General features: G+C 39.3%; 1 protein-coding gene across 3 annotated transcripts in view; it reads right to left on the bottom strand.

The window, feature by feature from the left end:
* The window catches only part of TRIQK (triple QxxK/R motif containing), a 109042-nt gene that overhangs the window by 51708 nt on the left and 36079 nt on the right, over nucleotides 1–21255 (bottom strand). For 2 of the 3 annotated variants that reach the window (XM_075825981.1, XM_075825983.1), the window contains one exon: nucleotides 11665–11733. In XM_075825981.1, coding sequence (XP_075682096.1) covers nucleotides 11665–11725 — 61 coding nt within the window. In that variant the 5' untranslated portion in view covers nucleotides 11726–11733. Of the gene's footprint in view, nucleotides 1–11664; nucleotides 11734–20487; nucleotides 20642–21255 lie in introns of all 3 variants that reach the window. The other variant, XM_075825982.1, reaches the window with a different exon arrangement.

Raw genomic sequence — 21255 nt, 5'->3', positions numbered from 1 at the left:
TCATTTTCTGCAGCATATGCCACTGCTAGTTTGATACAGTACGTGGAGAAGGGTAAAGCAAAGTTACATAAAAGGCACATGACGACATAGGGTCACTAAAGAGGGTCGGTCACTAGTTTATGAACCCCTTCAGAACTGAGCAATTTTTTGATTTTTTTTTGTTTTTCACTCCCCGTCTTCCAAGAGCCATAACTTTGTTATTTTTCCCTCAATAGAGTGGTGTGAGGGTACCATATAAAAAAAAACTCTACGTGGGGTGGAATTGGAAAAAACGGATTCCTCCATTGTCTTTTGGATTTCGTTTTCACGTCTTTCACCGTGCGGTAAAACAAACAACAAATTAACTTTATTCTGCTAGTCAATACGATTACGGCAATACCAAATTCATATATGTGTCTTAATATTTTTCTCCTTTTACAAAGAAAAACCTATTTGTTCGACAAAAATTATAATTTTTTTGATATTCTGAAAGCCATAACTTTATTTTTTCATGGATTGAGCCATGCGAGGGCTTATTTTTGCAGCACAAGCTGTGGGTTTTTTTGTACCATTTTTTGGTACATACAACTTTTTCATCACTTTTTATTAAAAAACAAATGTCACGCTTTGTTGACAAAAAAAGACAGCGATTCTTGCGTTTTATATGTTTATGCTTTGACGGCGTTCACCGTGCGTGTTAAATAATGCTATATGGTAATAGTTCGAACATTTATGGACACATAGATACCAATTTTGTTTATTTTTTTTTCGTTTTTACATTACTACAGAGGAAAATTGGGAAAAGGGTTTTGTTTTAAACGTTTACATATTTTTCACTACTAAAAACTTTAACTTTTTTTTTTTTTACACATTCTATTAGTCTCCTAGGGGACTTGAGCCAGCGATCGTCACTAATGTATTGCAGCATATTGTCATTTTTACTGGCTTCTGTTAAGCCCTGCTACAGGCAGGGCTTAAAGGGAACCTGTCACAAGCATTACACCTATTGAACGCATTACACCTATTAAACCAGCAATATCTGGTGGAAGTGGGTGAAAAAAATTATTTTTATGTAACCTATAATTATCTTCTATGTATGCTCTGTACCTTTAGTATTCAGGTTTTTAGTGTTCCTGTGCTGTATGCTAATGTAAATAAAAAAAGTCATATCTTCATTTAAAAAAAGTGATATCTTCATTCCTCAAGCCTTTCCGAGTTAACCCCGCCTCCTTACTTTTGATTGACAGATCCTCCCTCCATCCCAGCACACGAAATCCTGCGCATGGATGTCCTGTTCTGGTTCATGTGCACAATGGGACACCATAGCGGCGCATACGCAGTAACTAGATTTGAGGCCCAGACAAAGCAGGGAAGGGTGTCGGACCATATATGACGGGCGCATGTGTGCCATCTCAGATGAGATTTTAGCACGGGCCAGTCTTTGTCGAAGGGCGGGCAAAAGAACAGGAACGAACGAGACTGCCAGATTACCACCATAAAAGGCGCAAAATCTTTGCAGACCGTTATTTACGGTCGGAGTTTAGGAGAGGGGATAACGGCCAGCGAGGGGTGCGTAGAGTTCAATAGGTGAAATACTGGTGGCAGGGTCCCTTTAACAGAGGCAGAGTGAACGCAGACCTGGGGGCCTTCATTAGGCACCTGAGCTGCCATGACAACCAATCGCATTGTGGGGGGGCGATGAACTGCCGGAGGGGGCCGACCCCTCTTTATATCACCTCAGATGCTGCGGTCACGATTGACCACAGCATTTGACGGGTTAAACGACCCGGAACAGAGTGAACGCGGTTCTTGTCCGTTAGTGCCGGGTGTCAGCTGTAATACACAGCTGACAGTGTATGAAACAGGCTCAGAGCGTGAGCCCACTCCATACTTCTCCCCTGCACCATGACGTGCACTTACGTCATGGTGCGTGGAGGGGTTAAAGGCTATGTACACCTTTGAAAACAATTCATTTTTTTAAATAAAACAGTGTATTAGTGTGTTTGGTGCTACTTTCTAATTACTTTTATTAAAATGTATACTTTTTCAGATACAGCTGCTTTGTATCCTGTATACAGAGCAGCTGTATCTAGTGCTAAAACCTGTATCCATCAGGTCAGCAGGACCAAGCGGTTATCTTTCACATCTAAGTAACCCGCTGTTATAGTAGGATCCGCTGTTCACAGTGGCGGATGTTGACTGAGCTCTTCAGAGCTCCGCCTCTGGTTCCACTGCCTGCCCGATTCATCTCGCAGCATCCACAAGCAGGGATACATCAAGACACAGAGGAGTATGATGATTATTAGTGGGTGTTTGTGACAGTGTGCAGGGAGGGAGCTAGGTGACCGTAAATAAAGCAGGGAGGGACCCTGGGAACATAGAGGGGCGTGTCAGTATGCAGGGGAGGGAGAGGGGAGAGGAGGGGAAGGGGTGGGACTGTAAGCTGTCTTTTCAGCTCCAGCAAGGAATCATGGGTATGGTGGATTACAAGACAGGAAACAGTCAGGACCAGAAGCAAGGGATGTAAACAAATAGAAAGAGCAGCAGTGACTATTGAATTCAAACAGAAACTGGTTACAAAGGTATGTAAGGGGTTTTAGGGAAGGCAAACAAAGGCTGGGAGACACAAAAAAATATTTTTTCCCTAGCCAACTTCTTTAAGATGCAAACAAATGTTTCCACAACGTGTATTCCATATCTAGCTATGCAAGAGACAGATAAAAAATTCTTAAGTCAAAGAACCCATCCAAAATACGTCTGATTTGGTCCCTCTTTCCTCTAATTATTGCTGTAACTATAGGAGTGCAGAGGTAGCAAAAATATAAAACAAAAACGACAGTTCTCCGGTTTTATGAAATCGATCATGGACGTAGCAAATAATACTGATGCAAATTCACTGAAGTGATAAATGAGTAAAATGTATAATTTTTATTTCATAGCTATCTAAAAACAGGGGTACAATCACCACTGTGAAAAGCCCAACCGTGTACTTAAAAACGTATTAAACAGAATACTCCCAGTCCTAGTTCGTTTGCGAACCCTTAATGACTGGGTATGTAAACAGAGATATCAAAATATGGAATCAGCGTATAACATTGGTAAAGCAGTGGTTTGGACCCTCGTTGACACAGGAGCCTGCGTTAACCGCACCAGATTCTCCCAATGTACAGATGCACAACAATGCCACTGCCCCCTACGCAAAATTCCCTCACTTCACCCGACCCTACGCGTTTCTATACTTATCATCAGGGGTCTGTCAGTCTGGCCAGGATGCCAGCGATATATCTTCAGCAGCAGATATTCTACTGCACAACACGGAAGCAAGCACGCATAGATGTCAGCGGCATGCTTCACTCTGGGACTCTGAGTCACTATGAACTGAATACGCCACCCCCTGATGCCCCTCATACCAGTGTGCTAGCCAGATATGTCTTTAAAAAAGTGTGCAAGATATGGGTGCCACTTAGGGTATGTTCACACGGCTTATTTACGGACGTAACTCGGGCGTTTTACGCCTCGATTTACATCCGAAAATGCGCCTCGATAGCGTTGGCAAACATCTGCCCATTCATTAGAATGGGTCTTACGATGTTCTGTGCACACGGTCATTTTTTTTACGCCTCGCTGTCAAAAGGCGGGGCATAAAAAAAAGACGCCCGCGTCAAAGAAGTGCCTGTCACTTCTTCAGACTTAAATGGAGCCGTTTTCCATGGAAAACCAGCTCCATTTAACGTCCGTAATGGAGGCAGCAAAAAGCGCCTCAACATGCCATTACGGCTGAAATTACGGTGCTGTTTTCTCCTGAAAACAGCCCCGTAATTTCAGCTGTTACGGACGCTGCCGTGTGAACATACCCTAAAAGTAACTACAGATGCTCCCAAAATAGTGTGCGAGACACAGATCCCTCTAAGATGCCCTCTTAGTGCTGCTGACAATTCACTGGTCTTTCTGGCAGCAGTTGCTTTGCAAGTGCCCATAATTAACTCCAACGGGTTAAGGGGGTACAGTCATGTACAGGCTGAGCCACAGCAGCAATGTTTACTCGCAGCCAGTGAAGCGAGAATATCCAGTGATAAAAAGGGAAGGTAATCATGGTCACTTATGGCCAATGCTAAAAAAGTACTTAACAGGGTTATCTAATGATTCATCTTCATACCAAAAGTCCATAAATGCTATTAATAGCCGTTTTAAAGCGATTTACCGCGTTTCTAGAAAATAATTTTTTCATATTTTTTTTGATTGTTCTGTACAGCTGGGGGAGGGTCTGCGAGCAGAATCAGTCTCCATCCAAGTCTGGCAGCTGACAATATAGTCCCTTTTTACTTACTATGCAGATAGGTAACATGGGATCCAGAGAAGTGTAGATATACACGATGTGAAAAAATATCATTAAATAAAACAATAAAAGACTAAGAGTGTGAATGTGCAGGATTATTATCGGATGTCAGGATGCAGAGCTATTGCAGTCCTAACAAGCTGAAAAGGAGTCTCCAGAGCTATACTGCCATGCTACTGCAAAGGTTCTGCTCCTTCCCTGACAAGCAGGGCAGAAAGCTATGACTATTGGCTGCTCAGAGGATCACTATGCAGAGAACTGGCTGTGGAGAGTGACTGAGCAGATAGATATTGTATTTAAAATCTATACAATGAATATATTTAAATAGCGAGACAACCCCTGTAAAATATTGAATAAAGGCAGGACGTAAAAGCTGCAACTCAATAATCGAATGAGAACAATAAAACCACTGGGTGAACATTTATTAAAAGTGAGATTGTGGTGTTTTCTGACAGCAAGAAAGAGAGGTGTGTCTATCTCAAAAATAAAAATTGCCACAAATGAATTATATTAATAATTACGTTATGCGCTACACGCCATAGATCATTGCAACAAATGGGAGCACAAACACACATTTTCCAAATAATTGTTCGAGAAGATAAGGCAGCTATTGAATGCCATTCATGTATCCATCAGTACCTGAAATGTCAGAAAATAAAGGATATGTAATCTCTTAATTTCTATTCAATGTAAGCCAGGTCTGACCTAATATATATATATATATATCTCAACCCTTGTGATCATAAACCAGTCAGCCACCAGAAAGAGGAAAAACGTTAGAGAGGCTATGCAAAATCTGGAGCATGTAGATGTGCGATATTCTACTAATAAATGTGCCCCATTATACAATACGAGTAGGACTCTAACCTCCGCTTGTCTTTATTTAAGGTGGAAAGATTTGCTGTTTATTTTAAACCTTTTTTAATGTTGCACCAAAGCGTTCTTGAGCAAACAATACACAATGTGTCCAGTTCTGTCCGAATTGAACATCGCAGTTGGCAGATGTATAGGACTGCACGAGATTAAAAAAAAATAAGCAGTCAGCAATTCACCCAATATCCAAGGTCATTTTACCATTTGTTTGCAGTTTGGCAGTGAGCTATCAGAAAATGATCCAGTCTGCTATTTACATGGTTGCTTGACTTTGATTATCCCAGACCTGTTGTAAACCACCTCTATATTAATCTATTCAGCCACAACACTTTCCGCTCCTTCGATATTTGTTCCTTTCAGAAGGTCCTTCATGGTCTCACTTGATGTTAGAAACTAAACTAAAACCGTTACAAGTGCTCGTCATTGTTTATATAGCACCAATATATTCCTCAGTAACGTATACAGAATGGAAATTGCTCACTCGGTCTACAATGGTGCTGTAAATGTAAATTCACACAATGGTCATGCTTGAAGCCAGAAGTAAGAGCACCTTAGTGCCCCCCCCCCCCCCGCCCCTCATTGTGTAAGCAAAAGAATTGTCATTTTGTTGCTTTAAACCACAAATTGTTGAAGAGTCAATGTTAAATTACTCCATAACAGAGGTGCAGCTTTTACCCCCTTTCCTGTAGCTCAATAATGTGCTGCTGCTTATTAAGACCTCTACGTTTGAAACCTTTTCAGAGCAAGAAATATTGCTTGCCGGGTTTGTTGTTTAACAGTCCTTGTCGAATACTCTGGATTTTGACCTTTTCAATTCCTCTTGGCTAAGCTAGTTGCCTGCCCCACCTTGCCTACTGTTATCACTGCTCCATCGGTTCCTAGTTTTTTTGCTAGTACATATGTTTTCTCCTAATTCAATACGGTGCTGGTCAATGGTTGGCAGGTTCACTCCTAGTGATATTCAACAAATGAATTACAGTATGTTCTGATGGAATTTTTGTGTTACTGTACATGCAGATTTTGCCATGAATTTGCTGAGCATTTCACCCTTTGCATATGCAAGTTTATATGAGGTAGTAATTGTGCTCCAGAAAGAAGCTTCATTACTGCCTGGCAAAAAAAGCGCCAAAAGCCACGTGTAGAGGTTTCACAACATTGCATTTGTGCAAAAACAATTATGAAAAAAATATACACACAAATAGGGCATGCTAAAGTTTTCAAAAGTTTAAAAGCATGCCCTGAAATCAGCAGGTTTTTAAATGGGTTGTCTCATTAGAGAAACCCTGTAGAATTCGTCCCCCTGAATACCCAAAGTCCCGCTTGGCCGTTGCAGAGGAAATGTAGTATTACATGGCCGCCAATCAAATGATTGGCCATCCTTGTAATACAAGGACGGCTCAAGTCAAGTCCGTTCTGAGTAATAGAGGGGATCCCGCACTAAGGACACACCTCTATGATGTTCATATTCCCATACAGGGCACATGTACAGGGGTTGTCTTCATGAGGGCTCTAGGTCTTCCCCGGGTAATTATAGACCAGTAAGCTTAACATCCATCGTGGGGAAAATGTTTGAAGGGCTATTGAGGGACTATATACAGGATTATGTGACAATAAATAGCATTATAAGTGACAGCCAGCACGGTTTTACGAAGGACAGAAATTGTCAAACTAACCTAATCTGTTTTTATGAAGAGGTGAGCAGAAGTCTAGACAGAGGGGCCGCTGTGGATTTAGTGTTTTTGGACTTTGCAAAGGCATTTGACACTGTCCCCCATAGACGCCTAATGGGTAAATTAAGGACTATAGGTTTAGAAAATATAGTTTGTAATTGGATTGAGAATTGGCTCAAGGACCGTATCCAGAGGGTTGTGGTCAATGATTCCTACTCTGAATGGTCCCCAGTTATAAGTGGTGTACCCCAGGGTTCAGTGCTGGGACCACTATTATTCAACTTATTTATTAATGATATAAAAGATGGGATTAATAGCACTATTTCTATTTTTGCAGATGACACCAAGCTATGTAATATAGTTCAGTCTATGGAAGATGTTCATGAATTGCAGGCAGATTTAAACAAACTAAGTGTTTGGGCGTCCACTTGGCAGATGAAGTTTAATGTAGATAAATGTAAAGTTATGCATCTGGGTACCAACAACCTGCATGCATCATATGTCCTAGGTGGAGCTACACTGGCGGATTCACTTGTTGAGAAGGATCTGGGTGTACTTGTAAATCATAAACTCAATAACAGCATGCAGTGTCAATCAGCTGCTTCAAAGGCCAGCAGGATATGGTCGTGTATTAAAAGAGGCATGGACTCACGGGACAGGGATGTAATATTACCACTTTACAAAGCATTAGTGAGGCCTCATCTAGAATATGCAGTTCAGTTCTGGGCTCCAGTTCATAGAAAGGATGCCCTGGAGTTGGAAAAAATACAAAGAAGAGCAACGAAGCTAATTAGGGGCATGGAGAATTTAAGTTATGAGGAAAGATTGAAAGAATTAAACCTATTTAGCCTTGAAAAAAGACGACTAAGGGGGGACATGATTAACTTATATAAATATATTAATGGAACATACAAAAAATATGGTGAAATCCTGTTCCTTGTAAAACCCCCTCAAAAAACAAGGGGGCACTCCCTCCGTCTGGAGAAAAAAAGGTTCAAGCTACAGAGGCGACAAGCCTTCTTTACTGTGAGAACTGTGAATCTATGGAATAGCCTACCGCAGGAGCCGTCACAGCAGGGACAGTAGATGGCTTTAAAAAAGGGTTAGATAATTTCCTAGAACAAAAAAATATTAGCTCCTATGTGTAGAAATTTTTCCTTCCCTTTTCCCGTCCCTTGGTTGAACTTGATGGACATGTGTCTTTTTTCAGCCGTACTAACTATGTAACTATGAGACAGAACCTTTAACTTCTCAGTGCAAATGAGATTCCATAAGTTCCTATTTACTGTAGTGTAATATTTGTCAACTGCAAACACCACACCAGAACCGGAAAAAGCCAAGCCTTATTTATTTATTTATTTATTTAAACAGTCTTAAAAAAAAAAAATGGTCTTGTAGAACCATAGAACCAACTCCGCTTTAATTTCTTGAACTGCTGTTGGGAAACAAAATTAAAACTGCACTGAAATTGTTTGCTATGGGCAAAAAGGACAACAGTTCTGTCGGACACTTGATAAATGAGGCCCGTATCTCTGGAAGTACATAAAACATAATTACAAAAAAAGTGTGGAGTGTGGCTAATACCCTATCTTCGGATTTACGAATATATTGCAAATTATATGTTTTGGGTGAAAATACACTTTAAAGGCTATGGACGGAGTTGACATGGAAAAATACATTTTTACATATGTTAGTGGTTAGTTTGAGTTAAATCTCACGCTGCAATCTCCATTCCTTCATTAATTTCTATTCTGATATGCAGTGTACAACCTGCTCCTAGTTTCATACTTTTCTCATGTGAGCAAGTCCTCCAGTAATACAAGCGGGATGGGAGTTCTGTGACTCCAGGATGCTGTGGCCTTCACTAGCTCTCACGTATCAGCACAGCTTCATTCCTGTACTGCTTCCCACTCTGCAAAAAGCATCATCGGACAGAGTGTGTATGATCGCTCCCATCTGCAGACTCTGCCATGTGAGTTCTCCTCCCTCTCTAAAATCCAATAATGTTTTCTACCATCTCTCTCTACACTCTTATTCAGCCTGCTGTAATGTGTACTTGCTGCCCTCCCTGCTGGTATATCTCATTGACCTTACGCTGTGCTACTCTTAGGAGTACGGCTCTCCGTTAGGCCTGATTTACACGAGCGTGTGCGTTTCGCGCACGCAAAAAACGCAGCGTTTTGCATGCGCAAAATGCACTTAACAGCTGCGTGTGTCATCAGTGTATGATGCATGGCTGCGTGATTTTCGCGCAGCCGCCATCATTATGACACTCCGTTTGGATGTTTGTAAACAGAAAAGCACGTGGTGCTTTTCTGTTTACATTCAGAGTTTGGCAGCTGTTGCGCGAATCACGCAATTCGCACGGAAGTGGTGCTTCCGTGCGACCTGCGTGGTTTTCACGCACCCATTGACTTCAATGGGTGCGTGATGCGCGAAAAACGCTGAAATATAGAACATGTCGTGAGTTTTACGCAGCGCACTCACGCTGCGCAAAACCCAGACTGTCTGCACTGCCCCATAGAGTAATATAGGTGCGTACGACACGCGTAAAAAGCACGTGCGTATATTACGCTCGTGTAAATGATGCCTAAAGCTGATGACATCAGTCCTAGGCTGACAGAAGCCAGGAGTAGTGCTGTGCCTGATCCATGTGAGAAGCAGCAGCAGTGCCAGCTATGTCTAGGAGTTGCAGACTCTACAGCAACATAATGGTAGGAATTTTCTATGAAGATTAGTAAGTTGTTTAATATTGCATTTAGGAAAAGCAAAAAAATTGTCCACAGCCTTCAATTGCATTAAAAATATGCTACGGTCAACGCAAATATGTGGAGAAGGAAATCTGTAGCAAACATTTTCTCATCCTTTAAAGTTCAATAACAGTTTCTGTAGGCTCCTATTTAGTTAGAAATTGTGTGAAGTGAGCAGAAAAAAAATCTAATGTTTTATTCTTGGTCTTGAGAGAATTGTTTGAAAGTTTAGACAAGATGTCACAATGTCAATCTTAAAAAAAGGACTGCATAATCTTTGTTTTTTCTTGGATGTGAACTTTTCACAGTCTTCTTACATATATCAAACAACAAATAGCATAGAGTTCAGAAAACAGCAATCCTTAGAGTCAATTCACATAGAGGTTTTTTTTAGAACTGATTTTGATACATAAATCGTGTTAGAATCAGCACCAAAAAAAATAAAACGGTCCAAGTTGATTTTACTGCGAGGCAGAGGCGATTTTTCTCCTTGGGCGGCATCTAGCCGCTCGCGGGAAAAAAAAAAGCGCCATGTATTTTCTTACGGCGGTTTCAGGCTCTGACCTCCCATTGGAATCTATGGGAGGCAGAAAAAACCTGCGACGCTCGTTTGAGAATTTTGCGTCTTTATTTTTTGCCCGCGTTCCTTGCATTAGATTCAATGGCTGCGGGCAAAATAACGCGGGAAAAAAAGCGTTAAAAAGATTACAGCTGCCCATAGAGGTCTATGGGGAGGGGTGAGGAAGGTAGGGGCAAAGTAAGAGAGGCAGAAAGACATACTAAGATGCTGCAGCAGCTTAAAGTACAGATGTAACAATCTTTAACTTGACCCTAATAACTTATCACATAATACAACAAAAGCTATCGAAAAGCCAAAAGTTTTTTGCCTCAGTGTATTTAAGCTTTAAGTGGCAAGCTAAATATTGCTCTATCTGTAGGTGTTCTATCTTACCTAGTGCTGGATTCAGAGCTACACTGTTCATTAAAGTGGTTATCTCCTCCATATTTCTGTGGTTTCTTCATATGTGATAGATATTCCATATGAAAAGGGGTTGTATTAGTGAGACATCCCCCTTCAAAAAGAGGCTGCCACCATGTTTATGCTATACCAAGTGCAACATAAAGTAGTGCTAGAGACCCTGATTCCAGTAGTGTGTCACCCATTTGTAATATTCAGTAGTTTTAACAAAATCCCTGCTTATCTCCTGCAGCGTGAGCCGAGACAAGGAGTCTCTCAATGATGTTCTTGTGCTCAAGAGTCCTCGATATTCATGAGCTACAGCTCCCACCGCCCGCCCCCGCTGATTGACAGCTTTCTCCCTATGAAGAGTATGAGGAGAAAGCGGTCAATGAGCAGCAAAAGGGCGGGGAAGTCGCAGCTCATGAATACGCTTGGTTCGCGCTGCAGGAGATAAACAAGGATTTTGTGAAGACAACTGAATATTACAAAGTGGCACACTACTGGAATCAAGGTCTCTGGCATTACTATATGTTGACTTCAGATAGGACAGTATAAACCTTGTGACAGATTCCTTTTAGACTTTTCATGTCTATATCACAACCAAGGTGCAGTAATAACCAAAATGTTGGCACATGATGGCCTGGTCATAGCATGTCCTGATAGCCATGCTGGAAGTTGTAATTTTGGAATATCTGGAGAACCACCGGTTGGAAACTGTTGTACAACTTCAGAGTTCCTACCTTCAGTGTTGTCTTTGGAAGATATAGCCAACAGAGGACATACACTTCAAAAGAGTGGACAAAATGCACCATGGATGGGTTATGAGACTTACAAAGAGCCTCTCATAGACTTGCATTGAGAGACTGACATCTGGTCCCTACAGGATACGCTGTAGGATTCAGAATAGAGATCACGTAACCAAACAGTGGCCGGAACGGAGCGACTTACCGTAAAATAAAGCACCCGGTAAGTGATACACCCCACTACAATAAATTTTGCCTAAGTGCTTTTATATACAAATAGCAGCAACACATTAAGTATTGCTGTTTAATATAGAATCTCCCAAGCCTGAAACACGGATGTAAGAAAACATACCTATTTGCTTCCGATATTGATCAACTGGTGCTTTTGTTGCTGAAGCATCCTTTCGGCCCATTTTTCCCGCTGAAAAAAAAAAAAAAAAAAAGAAGGTTTACTGGGTGAATATAAAACAAGTCATAACCAGACAATGGCATCTGCTTCCACCACAGAGCTGGATGAGGAGTGGACATCTATAATGTGCTACCATAGATCAAATAATAGTGACTTTAAAAGACCAAAAATATTGAATCATCAGTTCCGGTATCTGGTCCGTTTTTACCGACTAGAGTCGACCATTAAAGTCTAAGGGTGCGTGAAAAAAAATAAATATATATATATATATATATATATATATATATATATATATATATATATATATAGACAAAGCACGGACGATATCCTTGTTCTGTCCGTTTCTCATGGATCAGTTGCTAAAGAAATGCAGAAAGACATTTAAAAAAAAAAAAAAAAAGAAGAAAAGTGAAACAAACCAAGAAGCGCTTGCAGAGGAAAAAAAAAAACAACAGGCAAGAAAAACGGATGACACATGGAAACCATACAGACGCAAAACAAAACAGTAGTTTTTAGGCTGCAACTGCACACGCAATTTTTGATGCGTTTTTTTTAAAAGCTAAATACAGGAGTAGATACAAATTAGAGGAGACTTATCAGTTTTTTCTTTATACATTTCCTTCTTTTTTCGATCCATTCCAGTGTTTTGCACAAAATACTGCCACACAAATCTGCATATATGGCACTTCAGCGCAATACAAGCTTCACATTTAATAATATTTTGTTTTTCATTTATTTACATTTTAATTTTAGCAGCAAAATGTAACTGGTTGGTGATGCTGGAGCAGTACGTTTGTCCTGACCATCAGGAAGTTGCAGCATCAGAACACGATCACATGACCAGGACAGAATTATCCCCTGAAACTAAACAATGAATGTTCCTACTAAATAACAACAAGCCGAGATCTTGAAAATCGTGAGGAATGAATACAGAAATTATATTTTTGAAAATTATATTAAACTTTTAAATGATGAAAAAAACTAAACAGAAAAAGAAGCTAAAATTGAACAACCCCTTTATCAGAAAAATCAGTATAAGTATATATAGGTCTATCACCTTTAAGAAAAATACCTATATCAAAAAATTCCAGTCTGTGAATTCTCCATACATTAAATAAAAAATGTTCTATTTTATTATAATAGACTTACAACATGCAATGTAAATTTGACAGATTTGATATATGATCTATATTGTTAGTTATGCTAACTAAAAATAATAACCATAGTCTATGACAAAACCTTACACTTTTTTTTTTATGAAGAAACATTTTAAAGGAAAACGTTATCTATTGGTATTATAAAATCGCGGTGAAATGAACATAATTATAACGCAGTACAGAATGAGGTTAAATAAGGAGGATTTGAGTAGCTCTTCCGAGACTCAGACGATGGCTCATGTTGCCTGCTGAATAATCCCATTAACTGCCACCGGCATCGCCGGATAACCATTTATTACAAAATGTCTCTACTGAAAGAAACTTAGACTATAATTTTAGTCCTGCCAATAAAACGCTTCCAAAGTGGGTGATGACAGTATTTCTTTTATTATTTATTTCTATAAATGTATATCTGTTACACAAGCTACTTAACCCAAAATCAGCCGCCTTGTTCATCGGTAACCATCATGCTGTCAGGATCTGAGACATCTGACACCGATGAAATGCTGTGACTTGTCTTTGTTCTTCAAAGCTATGTAGTAATCATCATTCATTTTTACAGCTTTGACGGTTGGATAGAAAAAAAAAAAAAAAAATCCCACAAGATTTCAACCGAGACGTTAGCACATACAGTCACAATGCCTAATAAGCCAGATATTTGCATAAAAGATCAGCCACAATTTTGAGCGTGCCATGATAGATGGAGACATGGAGATTAGATTAGCATGTACAAAATCAAGATTGTTTTCACAATGGCCATCCTCAGGGAGCGCGGCTCATCACCTAACCTCAGAAAGAACTTGTACTTCCCCCCCGAGGAGGAGGATGCTGTCACTGAAACTTAAATAAGAATATGGATTAGGTTGAGATGAGGTTTATTACTTATTAATTCTTCTGTTTGAGCGGATGTGAGTTACAATACTGGATTAAACATCACAGACAAAAGAAGCATGAAATTGTCTATTTCCTTTTTTCCTTACTGAATTGTATTCAGTTTATGAACATATTGTGCAGCAATAGAGATGACAAATGTTCATATTTTTTTATTTATATTAATGGATTTATTTTTATCTACTAATCAGAATGATATATTTTTTTTATTCATTTTATACTTCATGTACACGTGTTATGAAGATATACTATTAGTACACTATACCTAACTATTGTATTTTATGCTCTGCTCTCAGCCTTTATACAGTGCTCATAACATAATATGTACACAAATTGTTTCAATGTGTCTATGATGATATAGTCTTCAATATTTAAACGATATTATCTAAGAAATAATAAAGCCTAAACTAAATATCACTTGCTTTACTTAGTATTTGTTCTTTTTTCCTCATATCCTCTCTAATCCCTATATTATGCAGTCTAACTATACATAACATATACTATTGTCCTATTTCTAAGGGTATTTAATATTTTGCTGTTTGCACGTTTTCACCTTGACCTTATTAAGTATAATTAGACATTACATGTCCTTAAGGCTGGGTTCACATGTTGCATTTTTTTGTTTTGGTAGATTAACTCCCAGGACTCTCAATAATAATTTATATAGCGCCAACATAATCCGCAGCACTTTACAATTCAGGGGGTACATTGTACAGACAACATCAGACATCACATAGTGACAAAACGAATTTACAATTTAAACAAGAGGAGTGAGGACCCTGCTTGCAAGAGCTTACAATCTATGAGGAAGTTCATCAACCAAAACTGAATGCTAAAAACACAACAAAAACACACCATGTGAACCAGCCTAAAATGTCAAAAGAAATATCAGCAAATAAAAAAGTTTTCATAGAGCAAGTAACAAGTGTCATTAAACAAGGTAATAATCACCATATTGAACATGCATTGTGTAAATGTGAAGAAAGTGGAAACTTTACATCAATGTATTTGTTATTTTTTTTCCAATTTTACTGGACCCAATATAATAAATTGTAAAAAAATTCACCGCAATTTTTGATTTAATCAAATGCGAGTAATAAAAGCAGTACAAATAGGAGTCCAATATTTTAGAACACTTAATGTAGTTCACCATACAAAAAACTCAATAGAAACCCACCCAATAATCCTAATTCGCAGGTGGGGGGGATAGTGAAGTTATTTATATTTTCACAAAACAAATTTACAGTAAAAAGTTAAATACTAGATAAAAAAAACAACACAAGATACTAATCCAAAAAAGACGTGTCCAAAGATGTAAACTGCATATGTGTATAAAAACAATGGGAAAGACTTAACGAATAGTGTCTTAGGCCTTATTTAAGTTTGGGGGTGTATTTCAGTAAACGCAGTTGGGGATCTTGTCAGGATTAATGGTGTCCTCAATGCTGAGAAATACAGGCAGATACTTATCCATCATGTAAGGCACACACAGTGTTTTGATGCAGTTTTGGGCTCAGTTTTTTGAGCCAAACAAACACAGGAGTGAAAACCAAAAGAATGGAGATGCATCAGTCTTTTCTATATAACTCTTCTTTCCTTTAGAACCACTTCTGGCTTTGGTTAAAAAAAACTGCACCAAAAAACTGCATCAAAACTCGGTGTGTGATTTTACCTGAATACCATCAGGGATGCGTCTGATTGCCTTAAGATTTATTCTGCAGCAGGACAACGATTCCAAACATACAGACAATTTCATTAAAGGGAACCTGTCACCAGCATTTCACCTATTGAACTTTACTTATCCCTCACTGGCCGTTGCCAGCAAAAGTTCATTGCCGTTATCCCCTGTCCTAAACTCCTCCTCCGACTGTAAATAACGATCTGCAAACATTTTGCGCCTTTTAACGTAATAATCCGGTGTCCCGTTGTACGTACATACTAGAATAGGACATCAATGCGCAAGCTCAGGATTTTGTGTGCTGGGGGAAGGCGAGGAGCTGTCAATCAAAAGTAAGGAGACGGGGTGAACTCTGAAAGACTTGAGAAATGAAGATTTGACTCTTTTCAAATGAAGATTTGACTCTTTTCAAACGAAGATTTGACTCTTTTATGCTCATTAGCATACGGTGTGGGACCACTAAAAAACGGAATACTAAAGCTACAGAGCCGACTAAGAAGAGAATTATAGGTTATATTGAAATGATTTTTAACCCACTACCACCAGGTATTGCTGGTTTAATAGGTGAAATGCTGGTGACAGGTTCCCTTTAAGAACGATCTTCAGTGTAAGGCCCCATGCACACGAACGTGCTTTTGCGGCCGAAATTCCCCCGAAAATCCACGGGAGAATTGCGGCCCCATTCATTCCTACGGGGCCATGCACACGACCGTGGTTTCCACGGTCCATGCATGGCCCAGGAGCCCGAACCACAGAAAGAACGGGCATGTCTTATTACGGCCGTGTTCTGCGGTCCAGGCTCATAGCATATAATGGCCGCGGCCATGTGCACAGGCTGCGATTAGCGGGCGGCTTGCGGGTGACACTCCGCCCCTGGCCGACCCAAAAATCACGGCCGTGCACATGGCTACGGTCGTGTGCATGAGGCCTAAAGAAGAACAAGGAGCCTGGAAGTGATGATATGTCCCCACAGAGCCATGATCTCAACATCATCGAGTCTGTCTGGGATTACATGAAGAGACAGAAGGATTTCAGGAAGCGTACATGCACAGAAGATCTGTGGTTAGTTCTCCAAGATGTTTGGAACAACCTCCCTGCCGAGTTCCTTCAAAAATTGTGTGCAAGTGTACCTTGAAGAATTGATTCTGTTTTGAGGGCAAAGAGTGATCACACCAAATATTCATTTGATTTCGATTTCTCTTCTGTTTATTCAATTTGTATTTTGTTAATTGATTAAAAAAATATATACTAACCTTTCTATTTTTTAAAGCATTCTTACCATGCACAGTACATCAAAATAAAATATATCTGTACACAAAACTCACACGTATAAAACGTACAACTATACAGTCCCACTCAAACCTCATAAAATTGGTATGTTTCTTTGAAAAATTGACGTTTACAAGTCATTTCTTCAGTATTTCCCTTGCAGAGATTAACTGCAAGAATACGACATTTTTATATTTGAATATTGGATTAAAATATCAAAAGCGAAGGCATTCCCAACTGCAACGAGCGGGAGAAAATGACAGATAGAAATCACGAATTAAAGATAAATGATGTATTAATATGGCCAGTTACAATAACCCGGCTGTGTCTTCTGTCACGGCACAAGATCTGTTGTCGTCAATCACGTTGAACTTTCTACTTACAAAATCCCACAACAACCTTTCAAAAACGTGTAAATGAGTTATGTAGTAACGTATATTGCCACATGCCAAATGTGTCTATTTTAATCTATTCAATAGAAATTGAGCTACTGTTGGCGGTGCGTTATTTAAATGAAGACTTCATTTTTCTCTTTTTTACAGCCCTTCCAGTCCTGCTGTGAAGATTTGTGACGGGTGGAATTAAAAACACATCTTTTATTATTTGCACTGCCTTTGATTCCTTGTCACATGAACAATTTGACTATAAAATAAATGTTGACAGAATAATAAGTCACTCTACAGCGGGTACACAGAAACGGTGGATAACGCGCAGCCTGCACTGTACAATCTAGACAAAAAAGTGTGAGGGAAGAATATAAAACAGTCAGAAATAGACTGCAAATAAACTAGATTCCTGGCAAAAGCCACTTATACAGGCATAGGGGACGTAGAATACTGACAATTATGTACAGCACATGCTGTAACAATATACTGATCACAGCTATGTATACGGAATTATATTTTATAAAGAACACACAGTTTAAAAGAAAAATATGACACTAACACACTATAGAACTGCGATTCCCAACCAGGGGTCCTCTGATCAGGGATACCCCAGAACACCGCAACATCTAGACCTGACACAGTGAGGCCTCATGCACACGACCGTAAAAACACCCGTTATTACAGGTCGTAATTACGACCCGAAATAACGGGCCCATAGACTTCTGTTGGCCACGGGTACCTTCCCGTTTTCTCCTAGTGTTGAAGCCCCCTGTGATTAGCCGATTTTGATGAGGAAACTGCGGTGTATGTGAACATTTTACCTGCAGAGTTGCTTGAAGGTAAATAATTGTGTACTTGGTTGTGTCCGTCAGCCCTATAGACATTGAATGGAGCAGCACCGTGCATGCCCCCCGATCTAGCATTTATTTATTTTTTTAAATATCCAGTGGATACGTGAAAAATGCAAGACACTATGGCGATGATCTCCTTCATTTGCTGTATTATTTTGATGTCCGAGAGGTTACCTCCTATTTTGTTTCTTATTGCTACTTACAACATTTTATTGTACAGTTTTGATTCTTTATTGTAATACCTTGCAATGTGTTGTATATTTTTCTCATTCTAATAAAATTTGTTGATAAAGAGAAAAAATTCGAGACACTGACATACTCCTTTAATGAATGTTTATTGTATTCCCTGGTGACCATCCTGAGGTGCCCTGCTTGACAGGCATCGACACACCAGTTCAGGGGGAAAAGGGGGGGGGCTTAATAAATTTGGCGCATCTCTGGCCGTGCGTGCGCCAGAAAATGAAATATACATTAGCTATTAACTGACGTAGATTTGTGCCAGTTACTGGCGTAAATCATGCTAAACTTGTCAGGCTGAATTGACATTTGCGACTTTTTTACGGAAGAAAACTGGTGTGGAAAAGTTCATAAATTCTCCCCATTGAGTGAAACATATCAAAACTAGTGCAAAGTAAATTGCCCATAACAACCAATCAGATATGAGGTTTAATCTTTCAAAGGCCCTTTGGAAAACAAATGTAGTTCTAGGTTGCCGTGGGCAACTGTTCCATTCTTACTTTGAACTACTTTGGATAAATCTCCTCCAGTATTATATAAGTATTGTACATAGAACTGTAGTATATCCTGCAGTCCTATCATAAATTAGAAAGCCATCACAATGTTCAAACACAGCCCAAAAGAGCAAATAACAAATTCAGCAGTGCTAACCACACTTAAGGGTTCTTTACTGTAAAAGCAGTGTGACCATGGAACGCTCTGCCAGAGGTAGTTGTCATGGTTAATTCAGTGGAAGTTTTAAAAATGGGCCTGATGCCTTCCTTGAAAGTAATATTACAAGTTATGAGCACTAGATTGCTGGAGATGGGTCAATGACCATTGCCATGATATCCATATAATTTTTAGCTACAGTCCACAACAATTAACTTTTTATTTTCTTCAATTAAGGAGTTTAATCACACAGATAAAAACATCATAGAAAAACAACATAGAGTCAGGTGCAAAATTATATATATATATATATATATATATATATATATATATATATATATATAAAAAGACACAGGACAGGAGATGGAAATGAGGTTAGAATTGTTTTTCTAGGGCCGACAATCTACTCCATATTTTAAATTTATCCTCCCAGTTTCGATCATAATAGATCAATTTAAATCAGGGGAAGAGAAAGAGTTACTAAGCGAATCCAATCATAATGAGTATTTAGGGTATGTGCACACGTAGTGACCAAAAATGTCTGAAAATACAGAGCTGTTTTCAATGGAAAACAGCCCCTGATTTTCAGACGTTTTTTGAGCAACTCGCATTTTTCGCGGCGTTTTTCGTGCCGTTTTCGCGGCGTTTTTTACGTCCGTTTTTGGAGCTGTTTTCATTGGAGTCTATGAGAAAACAGCTCCAAAAACGTCCAAAGAAGTGTCCTGCACTTCTTTTGACGAGGCTGTATTTTTATGCGTCGTCGTTTGACAGCTGTCAAACAACGACGCGTAAATGACAGGTTGTTTGCACAGTACGTCGGCAAACCCATTCAAATGAATGGGCAGATGTTTGCCGACGTATTGTAGCCGTATTTTCAGACGTAAAACGAGGCATAATATGCCTCGTTTACGTCTGAAAATAGGTCGTGTGAACCCAGCCTTATGGGACAACAATGTGACTTATTGCCACACTAGGATCTTCAGATACGTCATTAACATATCTCATACTTTCCAAGAAGGCGCAAAACCAAAGTGTTGGATTCAGTTAGATTTATTTTTGCTTAAAAACCGGTCACCTCTCCCATGTCTGTTTTGGTAAATACTTGCATTCCCCACAAAACAACAATTCTGCATTGCGCCATTAATCTGTTATTCCCTCCTAGAAATGTATGAATAATTTGACAACTGGGTGTTACCATTCCCCTTGTCAAATGGGTGTGTCCCTACAGTCTCACTCTGTCATCACTCTGATTGGACACGGTTAGTCTATATAGAGACACACCCCTAACTGATAACGCCCTGTTGACAATTTATTCATACAGTTCTAGGAAGAATAAAGGAGGAATGCCACAATGTAGATTTCTAAGAAAACATGAATTGTTATTTCATGGGGAAAACAATTATTTACTAAAACCGACATGTCCGGAGGGGTGACAGTGGTTGTCAACCATAGACCATGTCCCAGACATCCTACAATGGACATTTACAATAATACAAAAATGGCTAAACTACAGTAAGCTGAATATTTGAAATGAATATCAAAAGCTAAAAATACTTTATAAACGGCTCAAGAAGATACAAAACCAACACAATTATGCAGTAGCAGCAGTTTCGCAAAGAGGTAATAAATCAAGGAGGGAGTTTTACCAAATGAGTAAAATGACAGAAATCAATGTTTTCATGTACGCCTGAGACTGGATGCATCAGCACCTCAGGCCACAGGTTGAAGATCAGCATTTTCATTTTCCTTCCCATTTCCAACATACTTTCACACATTTGGTCTTAATTTTCTCTTTGGATCCTGCAATCAATTGCAATTTAAAGCCATTAGGTTAAAAGGTCACAAACCTCAAATGTTAAGAACAGCCGAGTCCTCCTGAGCAATACGACAGAAATGCAGTAGGTCACCAACAAAGACATCATGTGCAAGCTAAAAGTCCTATTCCTACTATGGGAAGCCCTTTTATGTAAAGTAAAAAATAGCATACTAAAATATAATATACATGTATTAGGGTTATGAAACTACAAAATAAATTATTACCGAGGAACTAAAGAAATACAAGTGAAGGACCTTGTCGGTGTTTGAGTAAGCACATTGTATCTACCTCTATAGGACATAGGGTTGTCACGATACCAGAATTTGGACTTCGGTACGATACTTTGTGTAGTATTGCGATACTCGATACCAAAACGATACTTTGCCAACAATAATAATAAAATAAAGTTTTTCCATTTTCTGATGTGAGGCACGTGGTGTGATGAATTTTGAACCTCCATGTGCCTGACATTTAATTAACCCTATCATGTTCCTCACAGTCATAATAGACAACATTGGGTTTGTGTGAGGTACATGATTGGGTTAATTACTATTAATCTGAGGCACATGGAGGTTCAAAATTCATAATACCTCGTGCC

This window comes from Rhinoderma darwinii, chromosome 5 (assembly GCF_050947455.1).
Source record: "Rhinoderma darwinii isolate aRhiDar2 chromosome 5, aRhiDar2.hap1, whole genome shotgun sequence".
NCBI classification, from domain to species: Eukaryota; Metazoa; Chordata; class Amphibia; order Anura; family Rhinodermatidae; genus Rhinoderma; species Rhinoderma darwinii.
The sequence above is the reverse complement of the archived record's forward strand: the minus strand, read 5'-3'. Positions and strand labels throughout refer to the sequence as shown.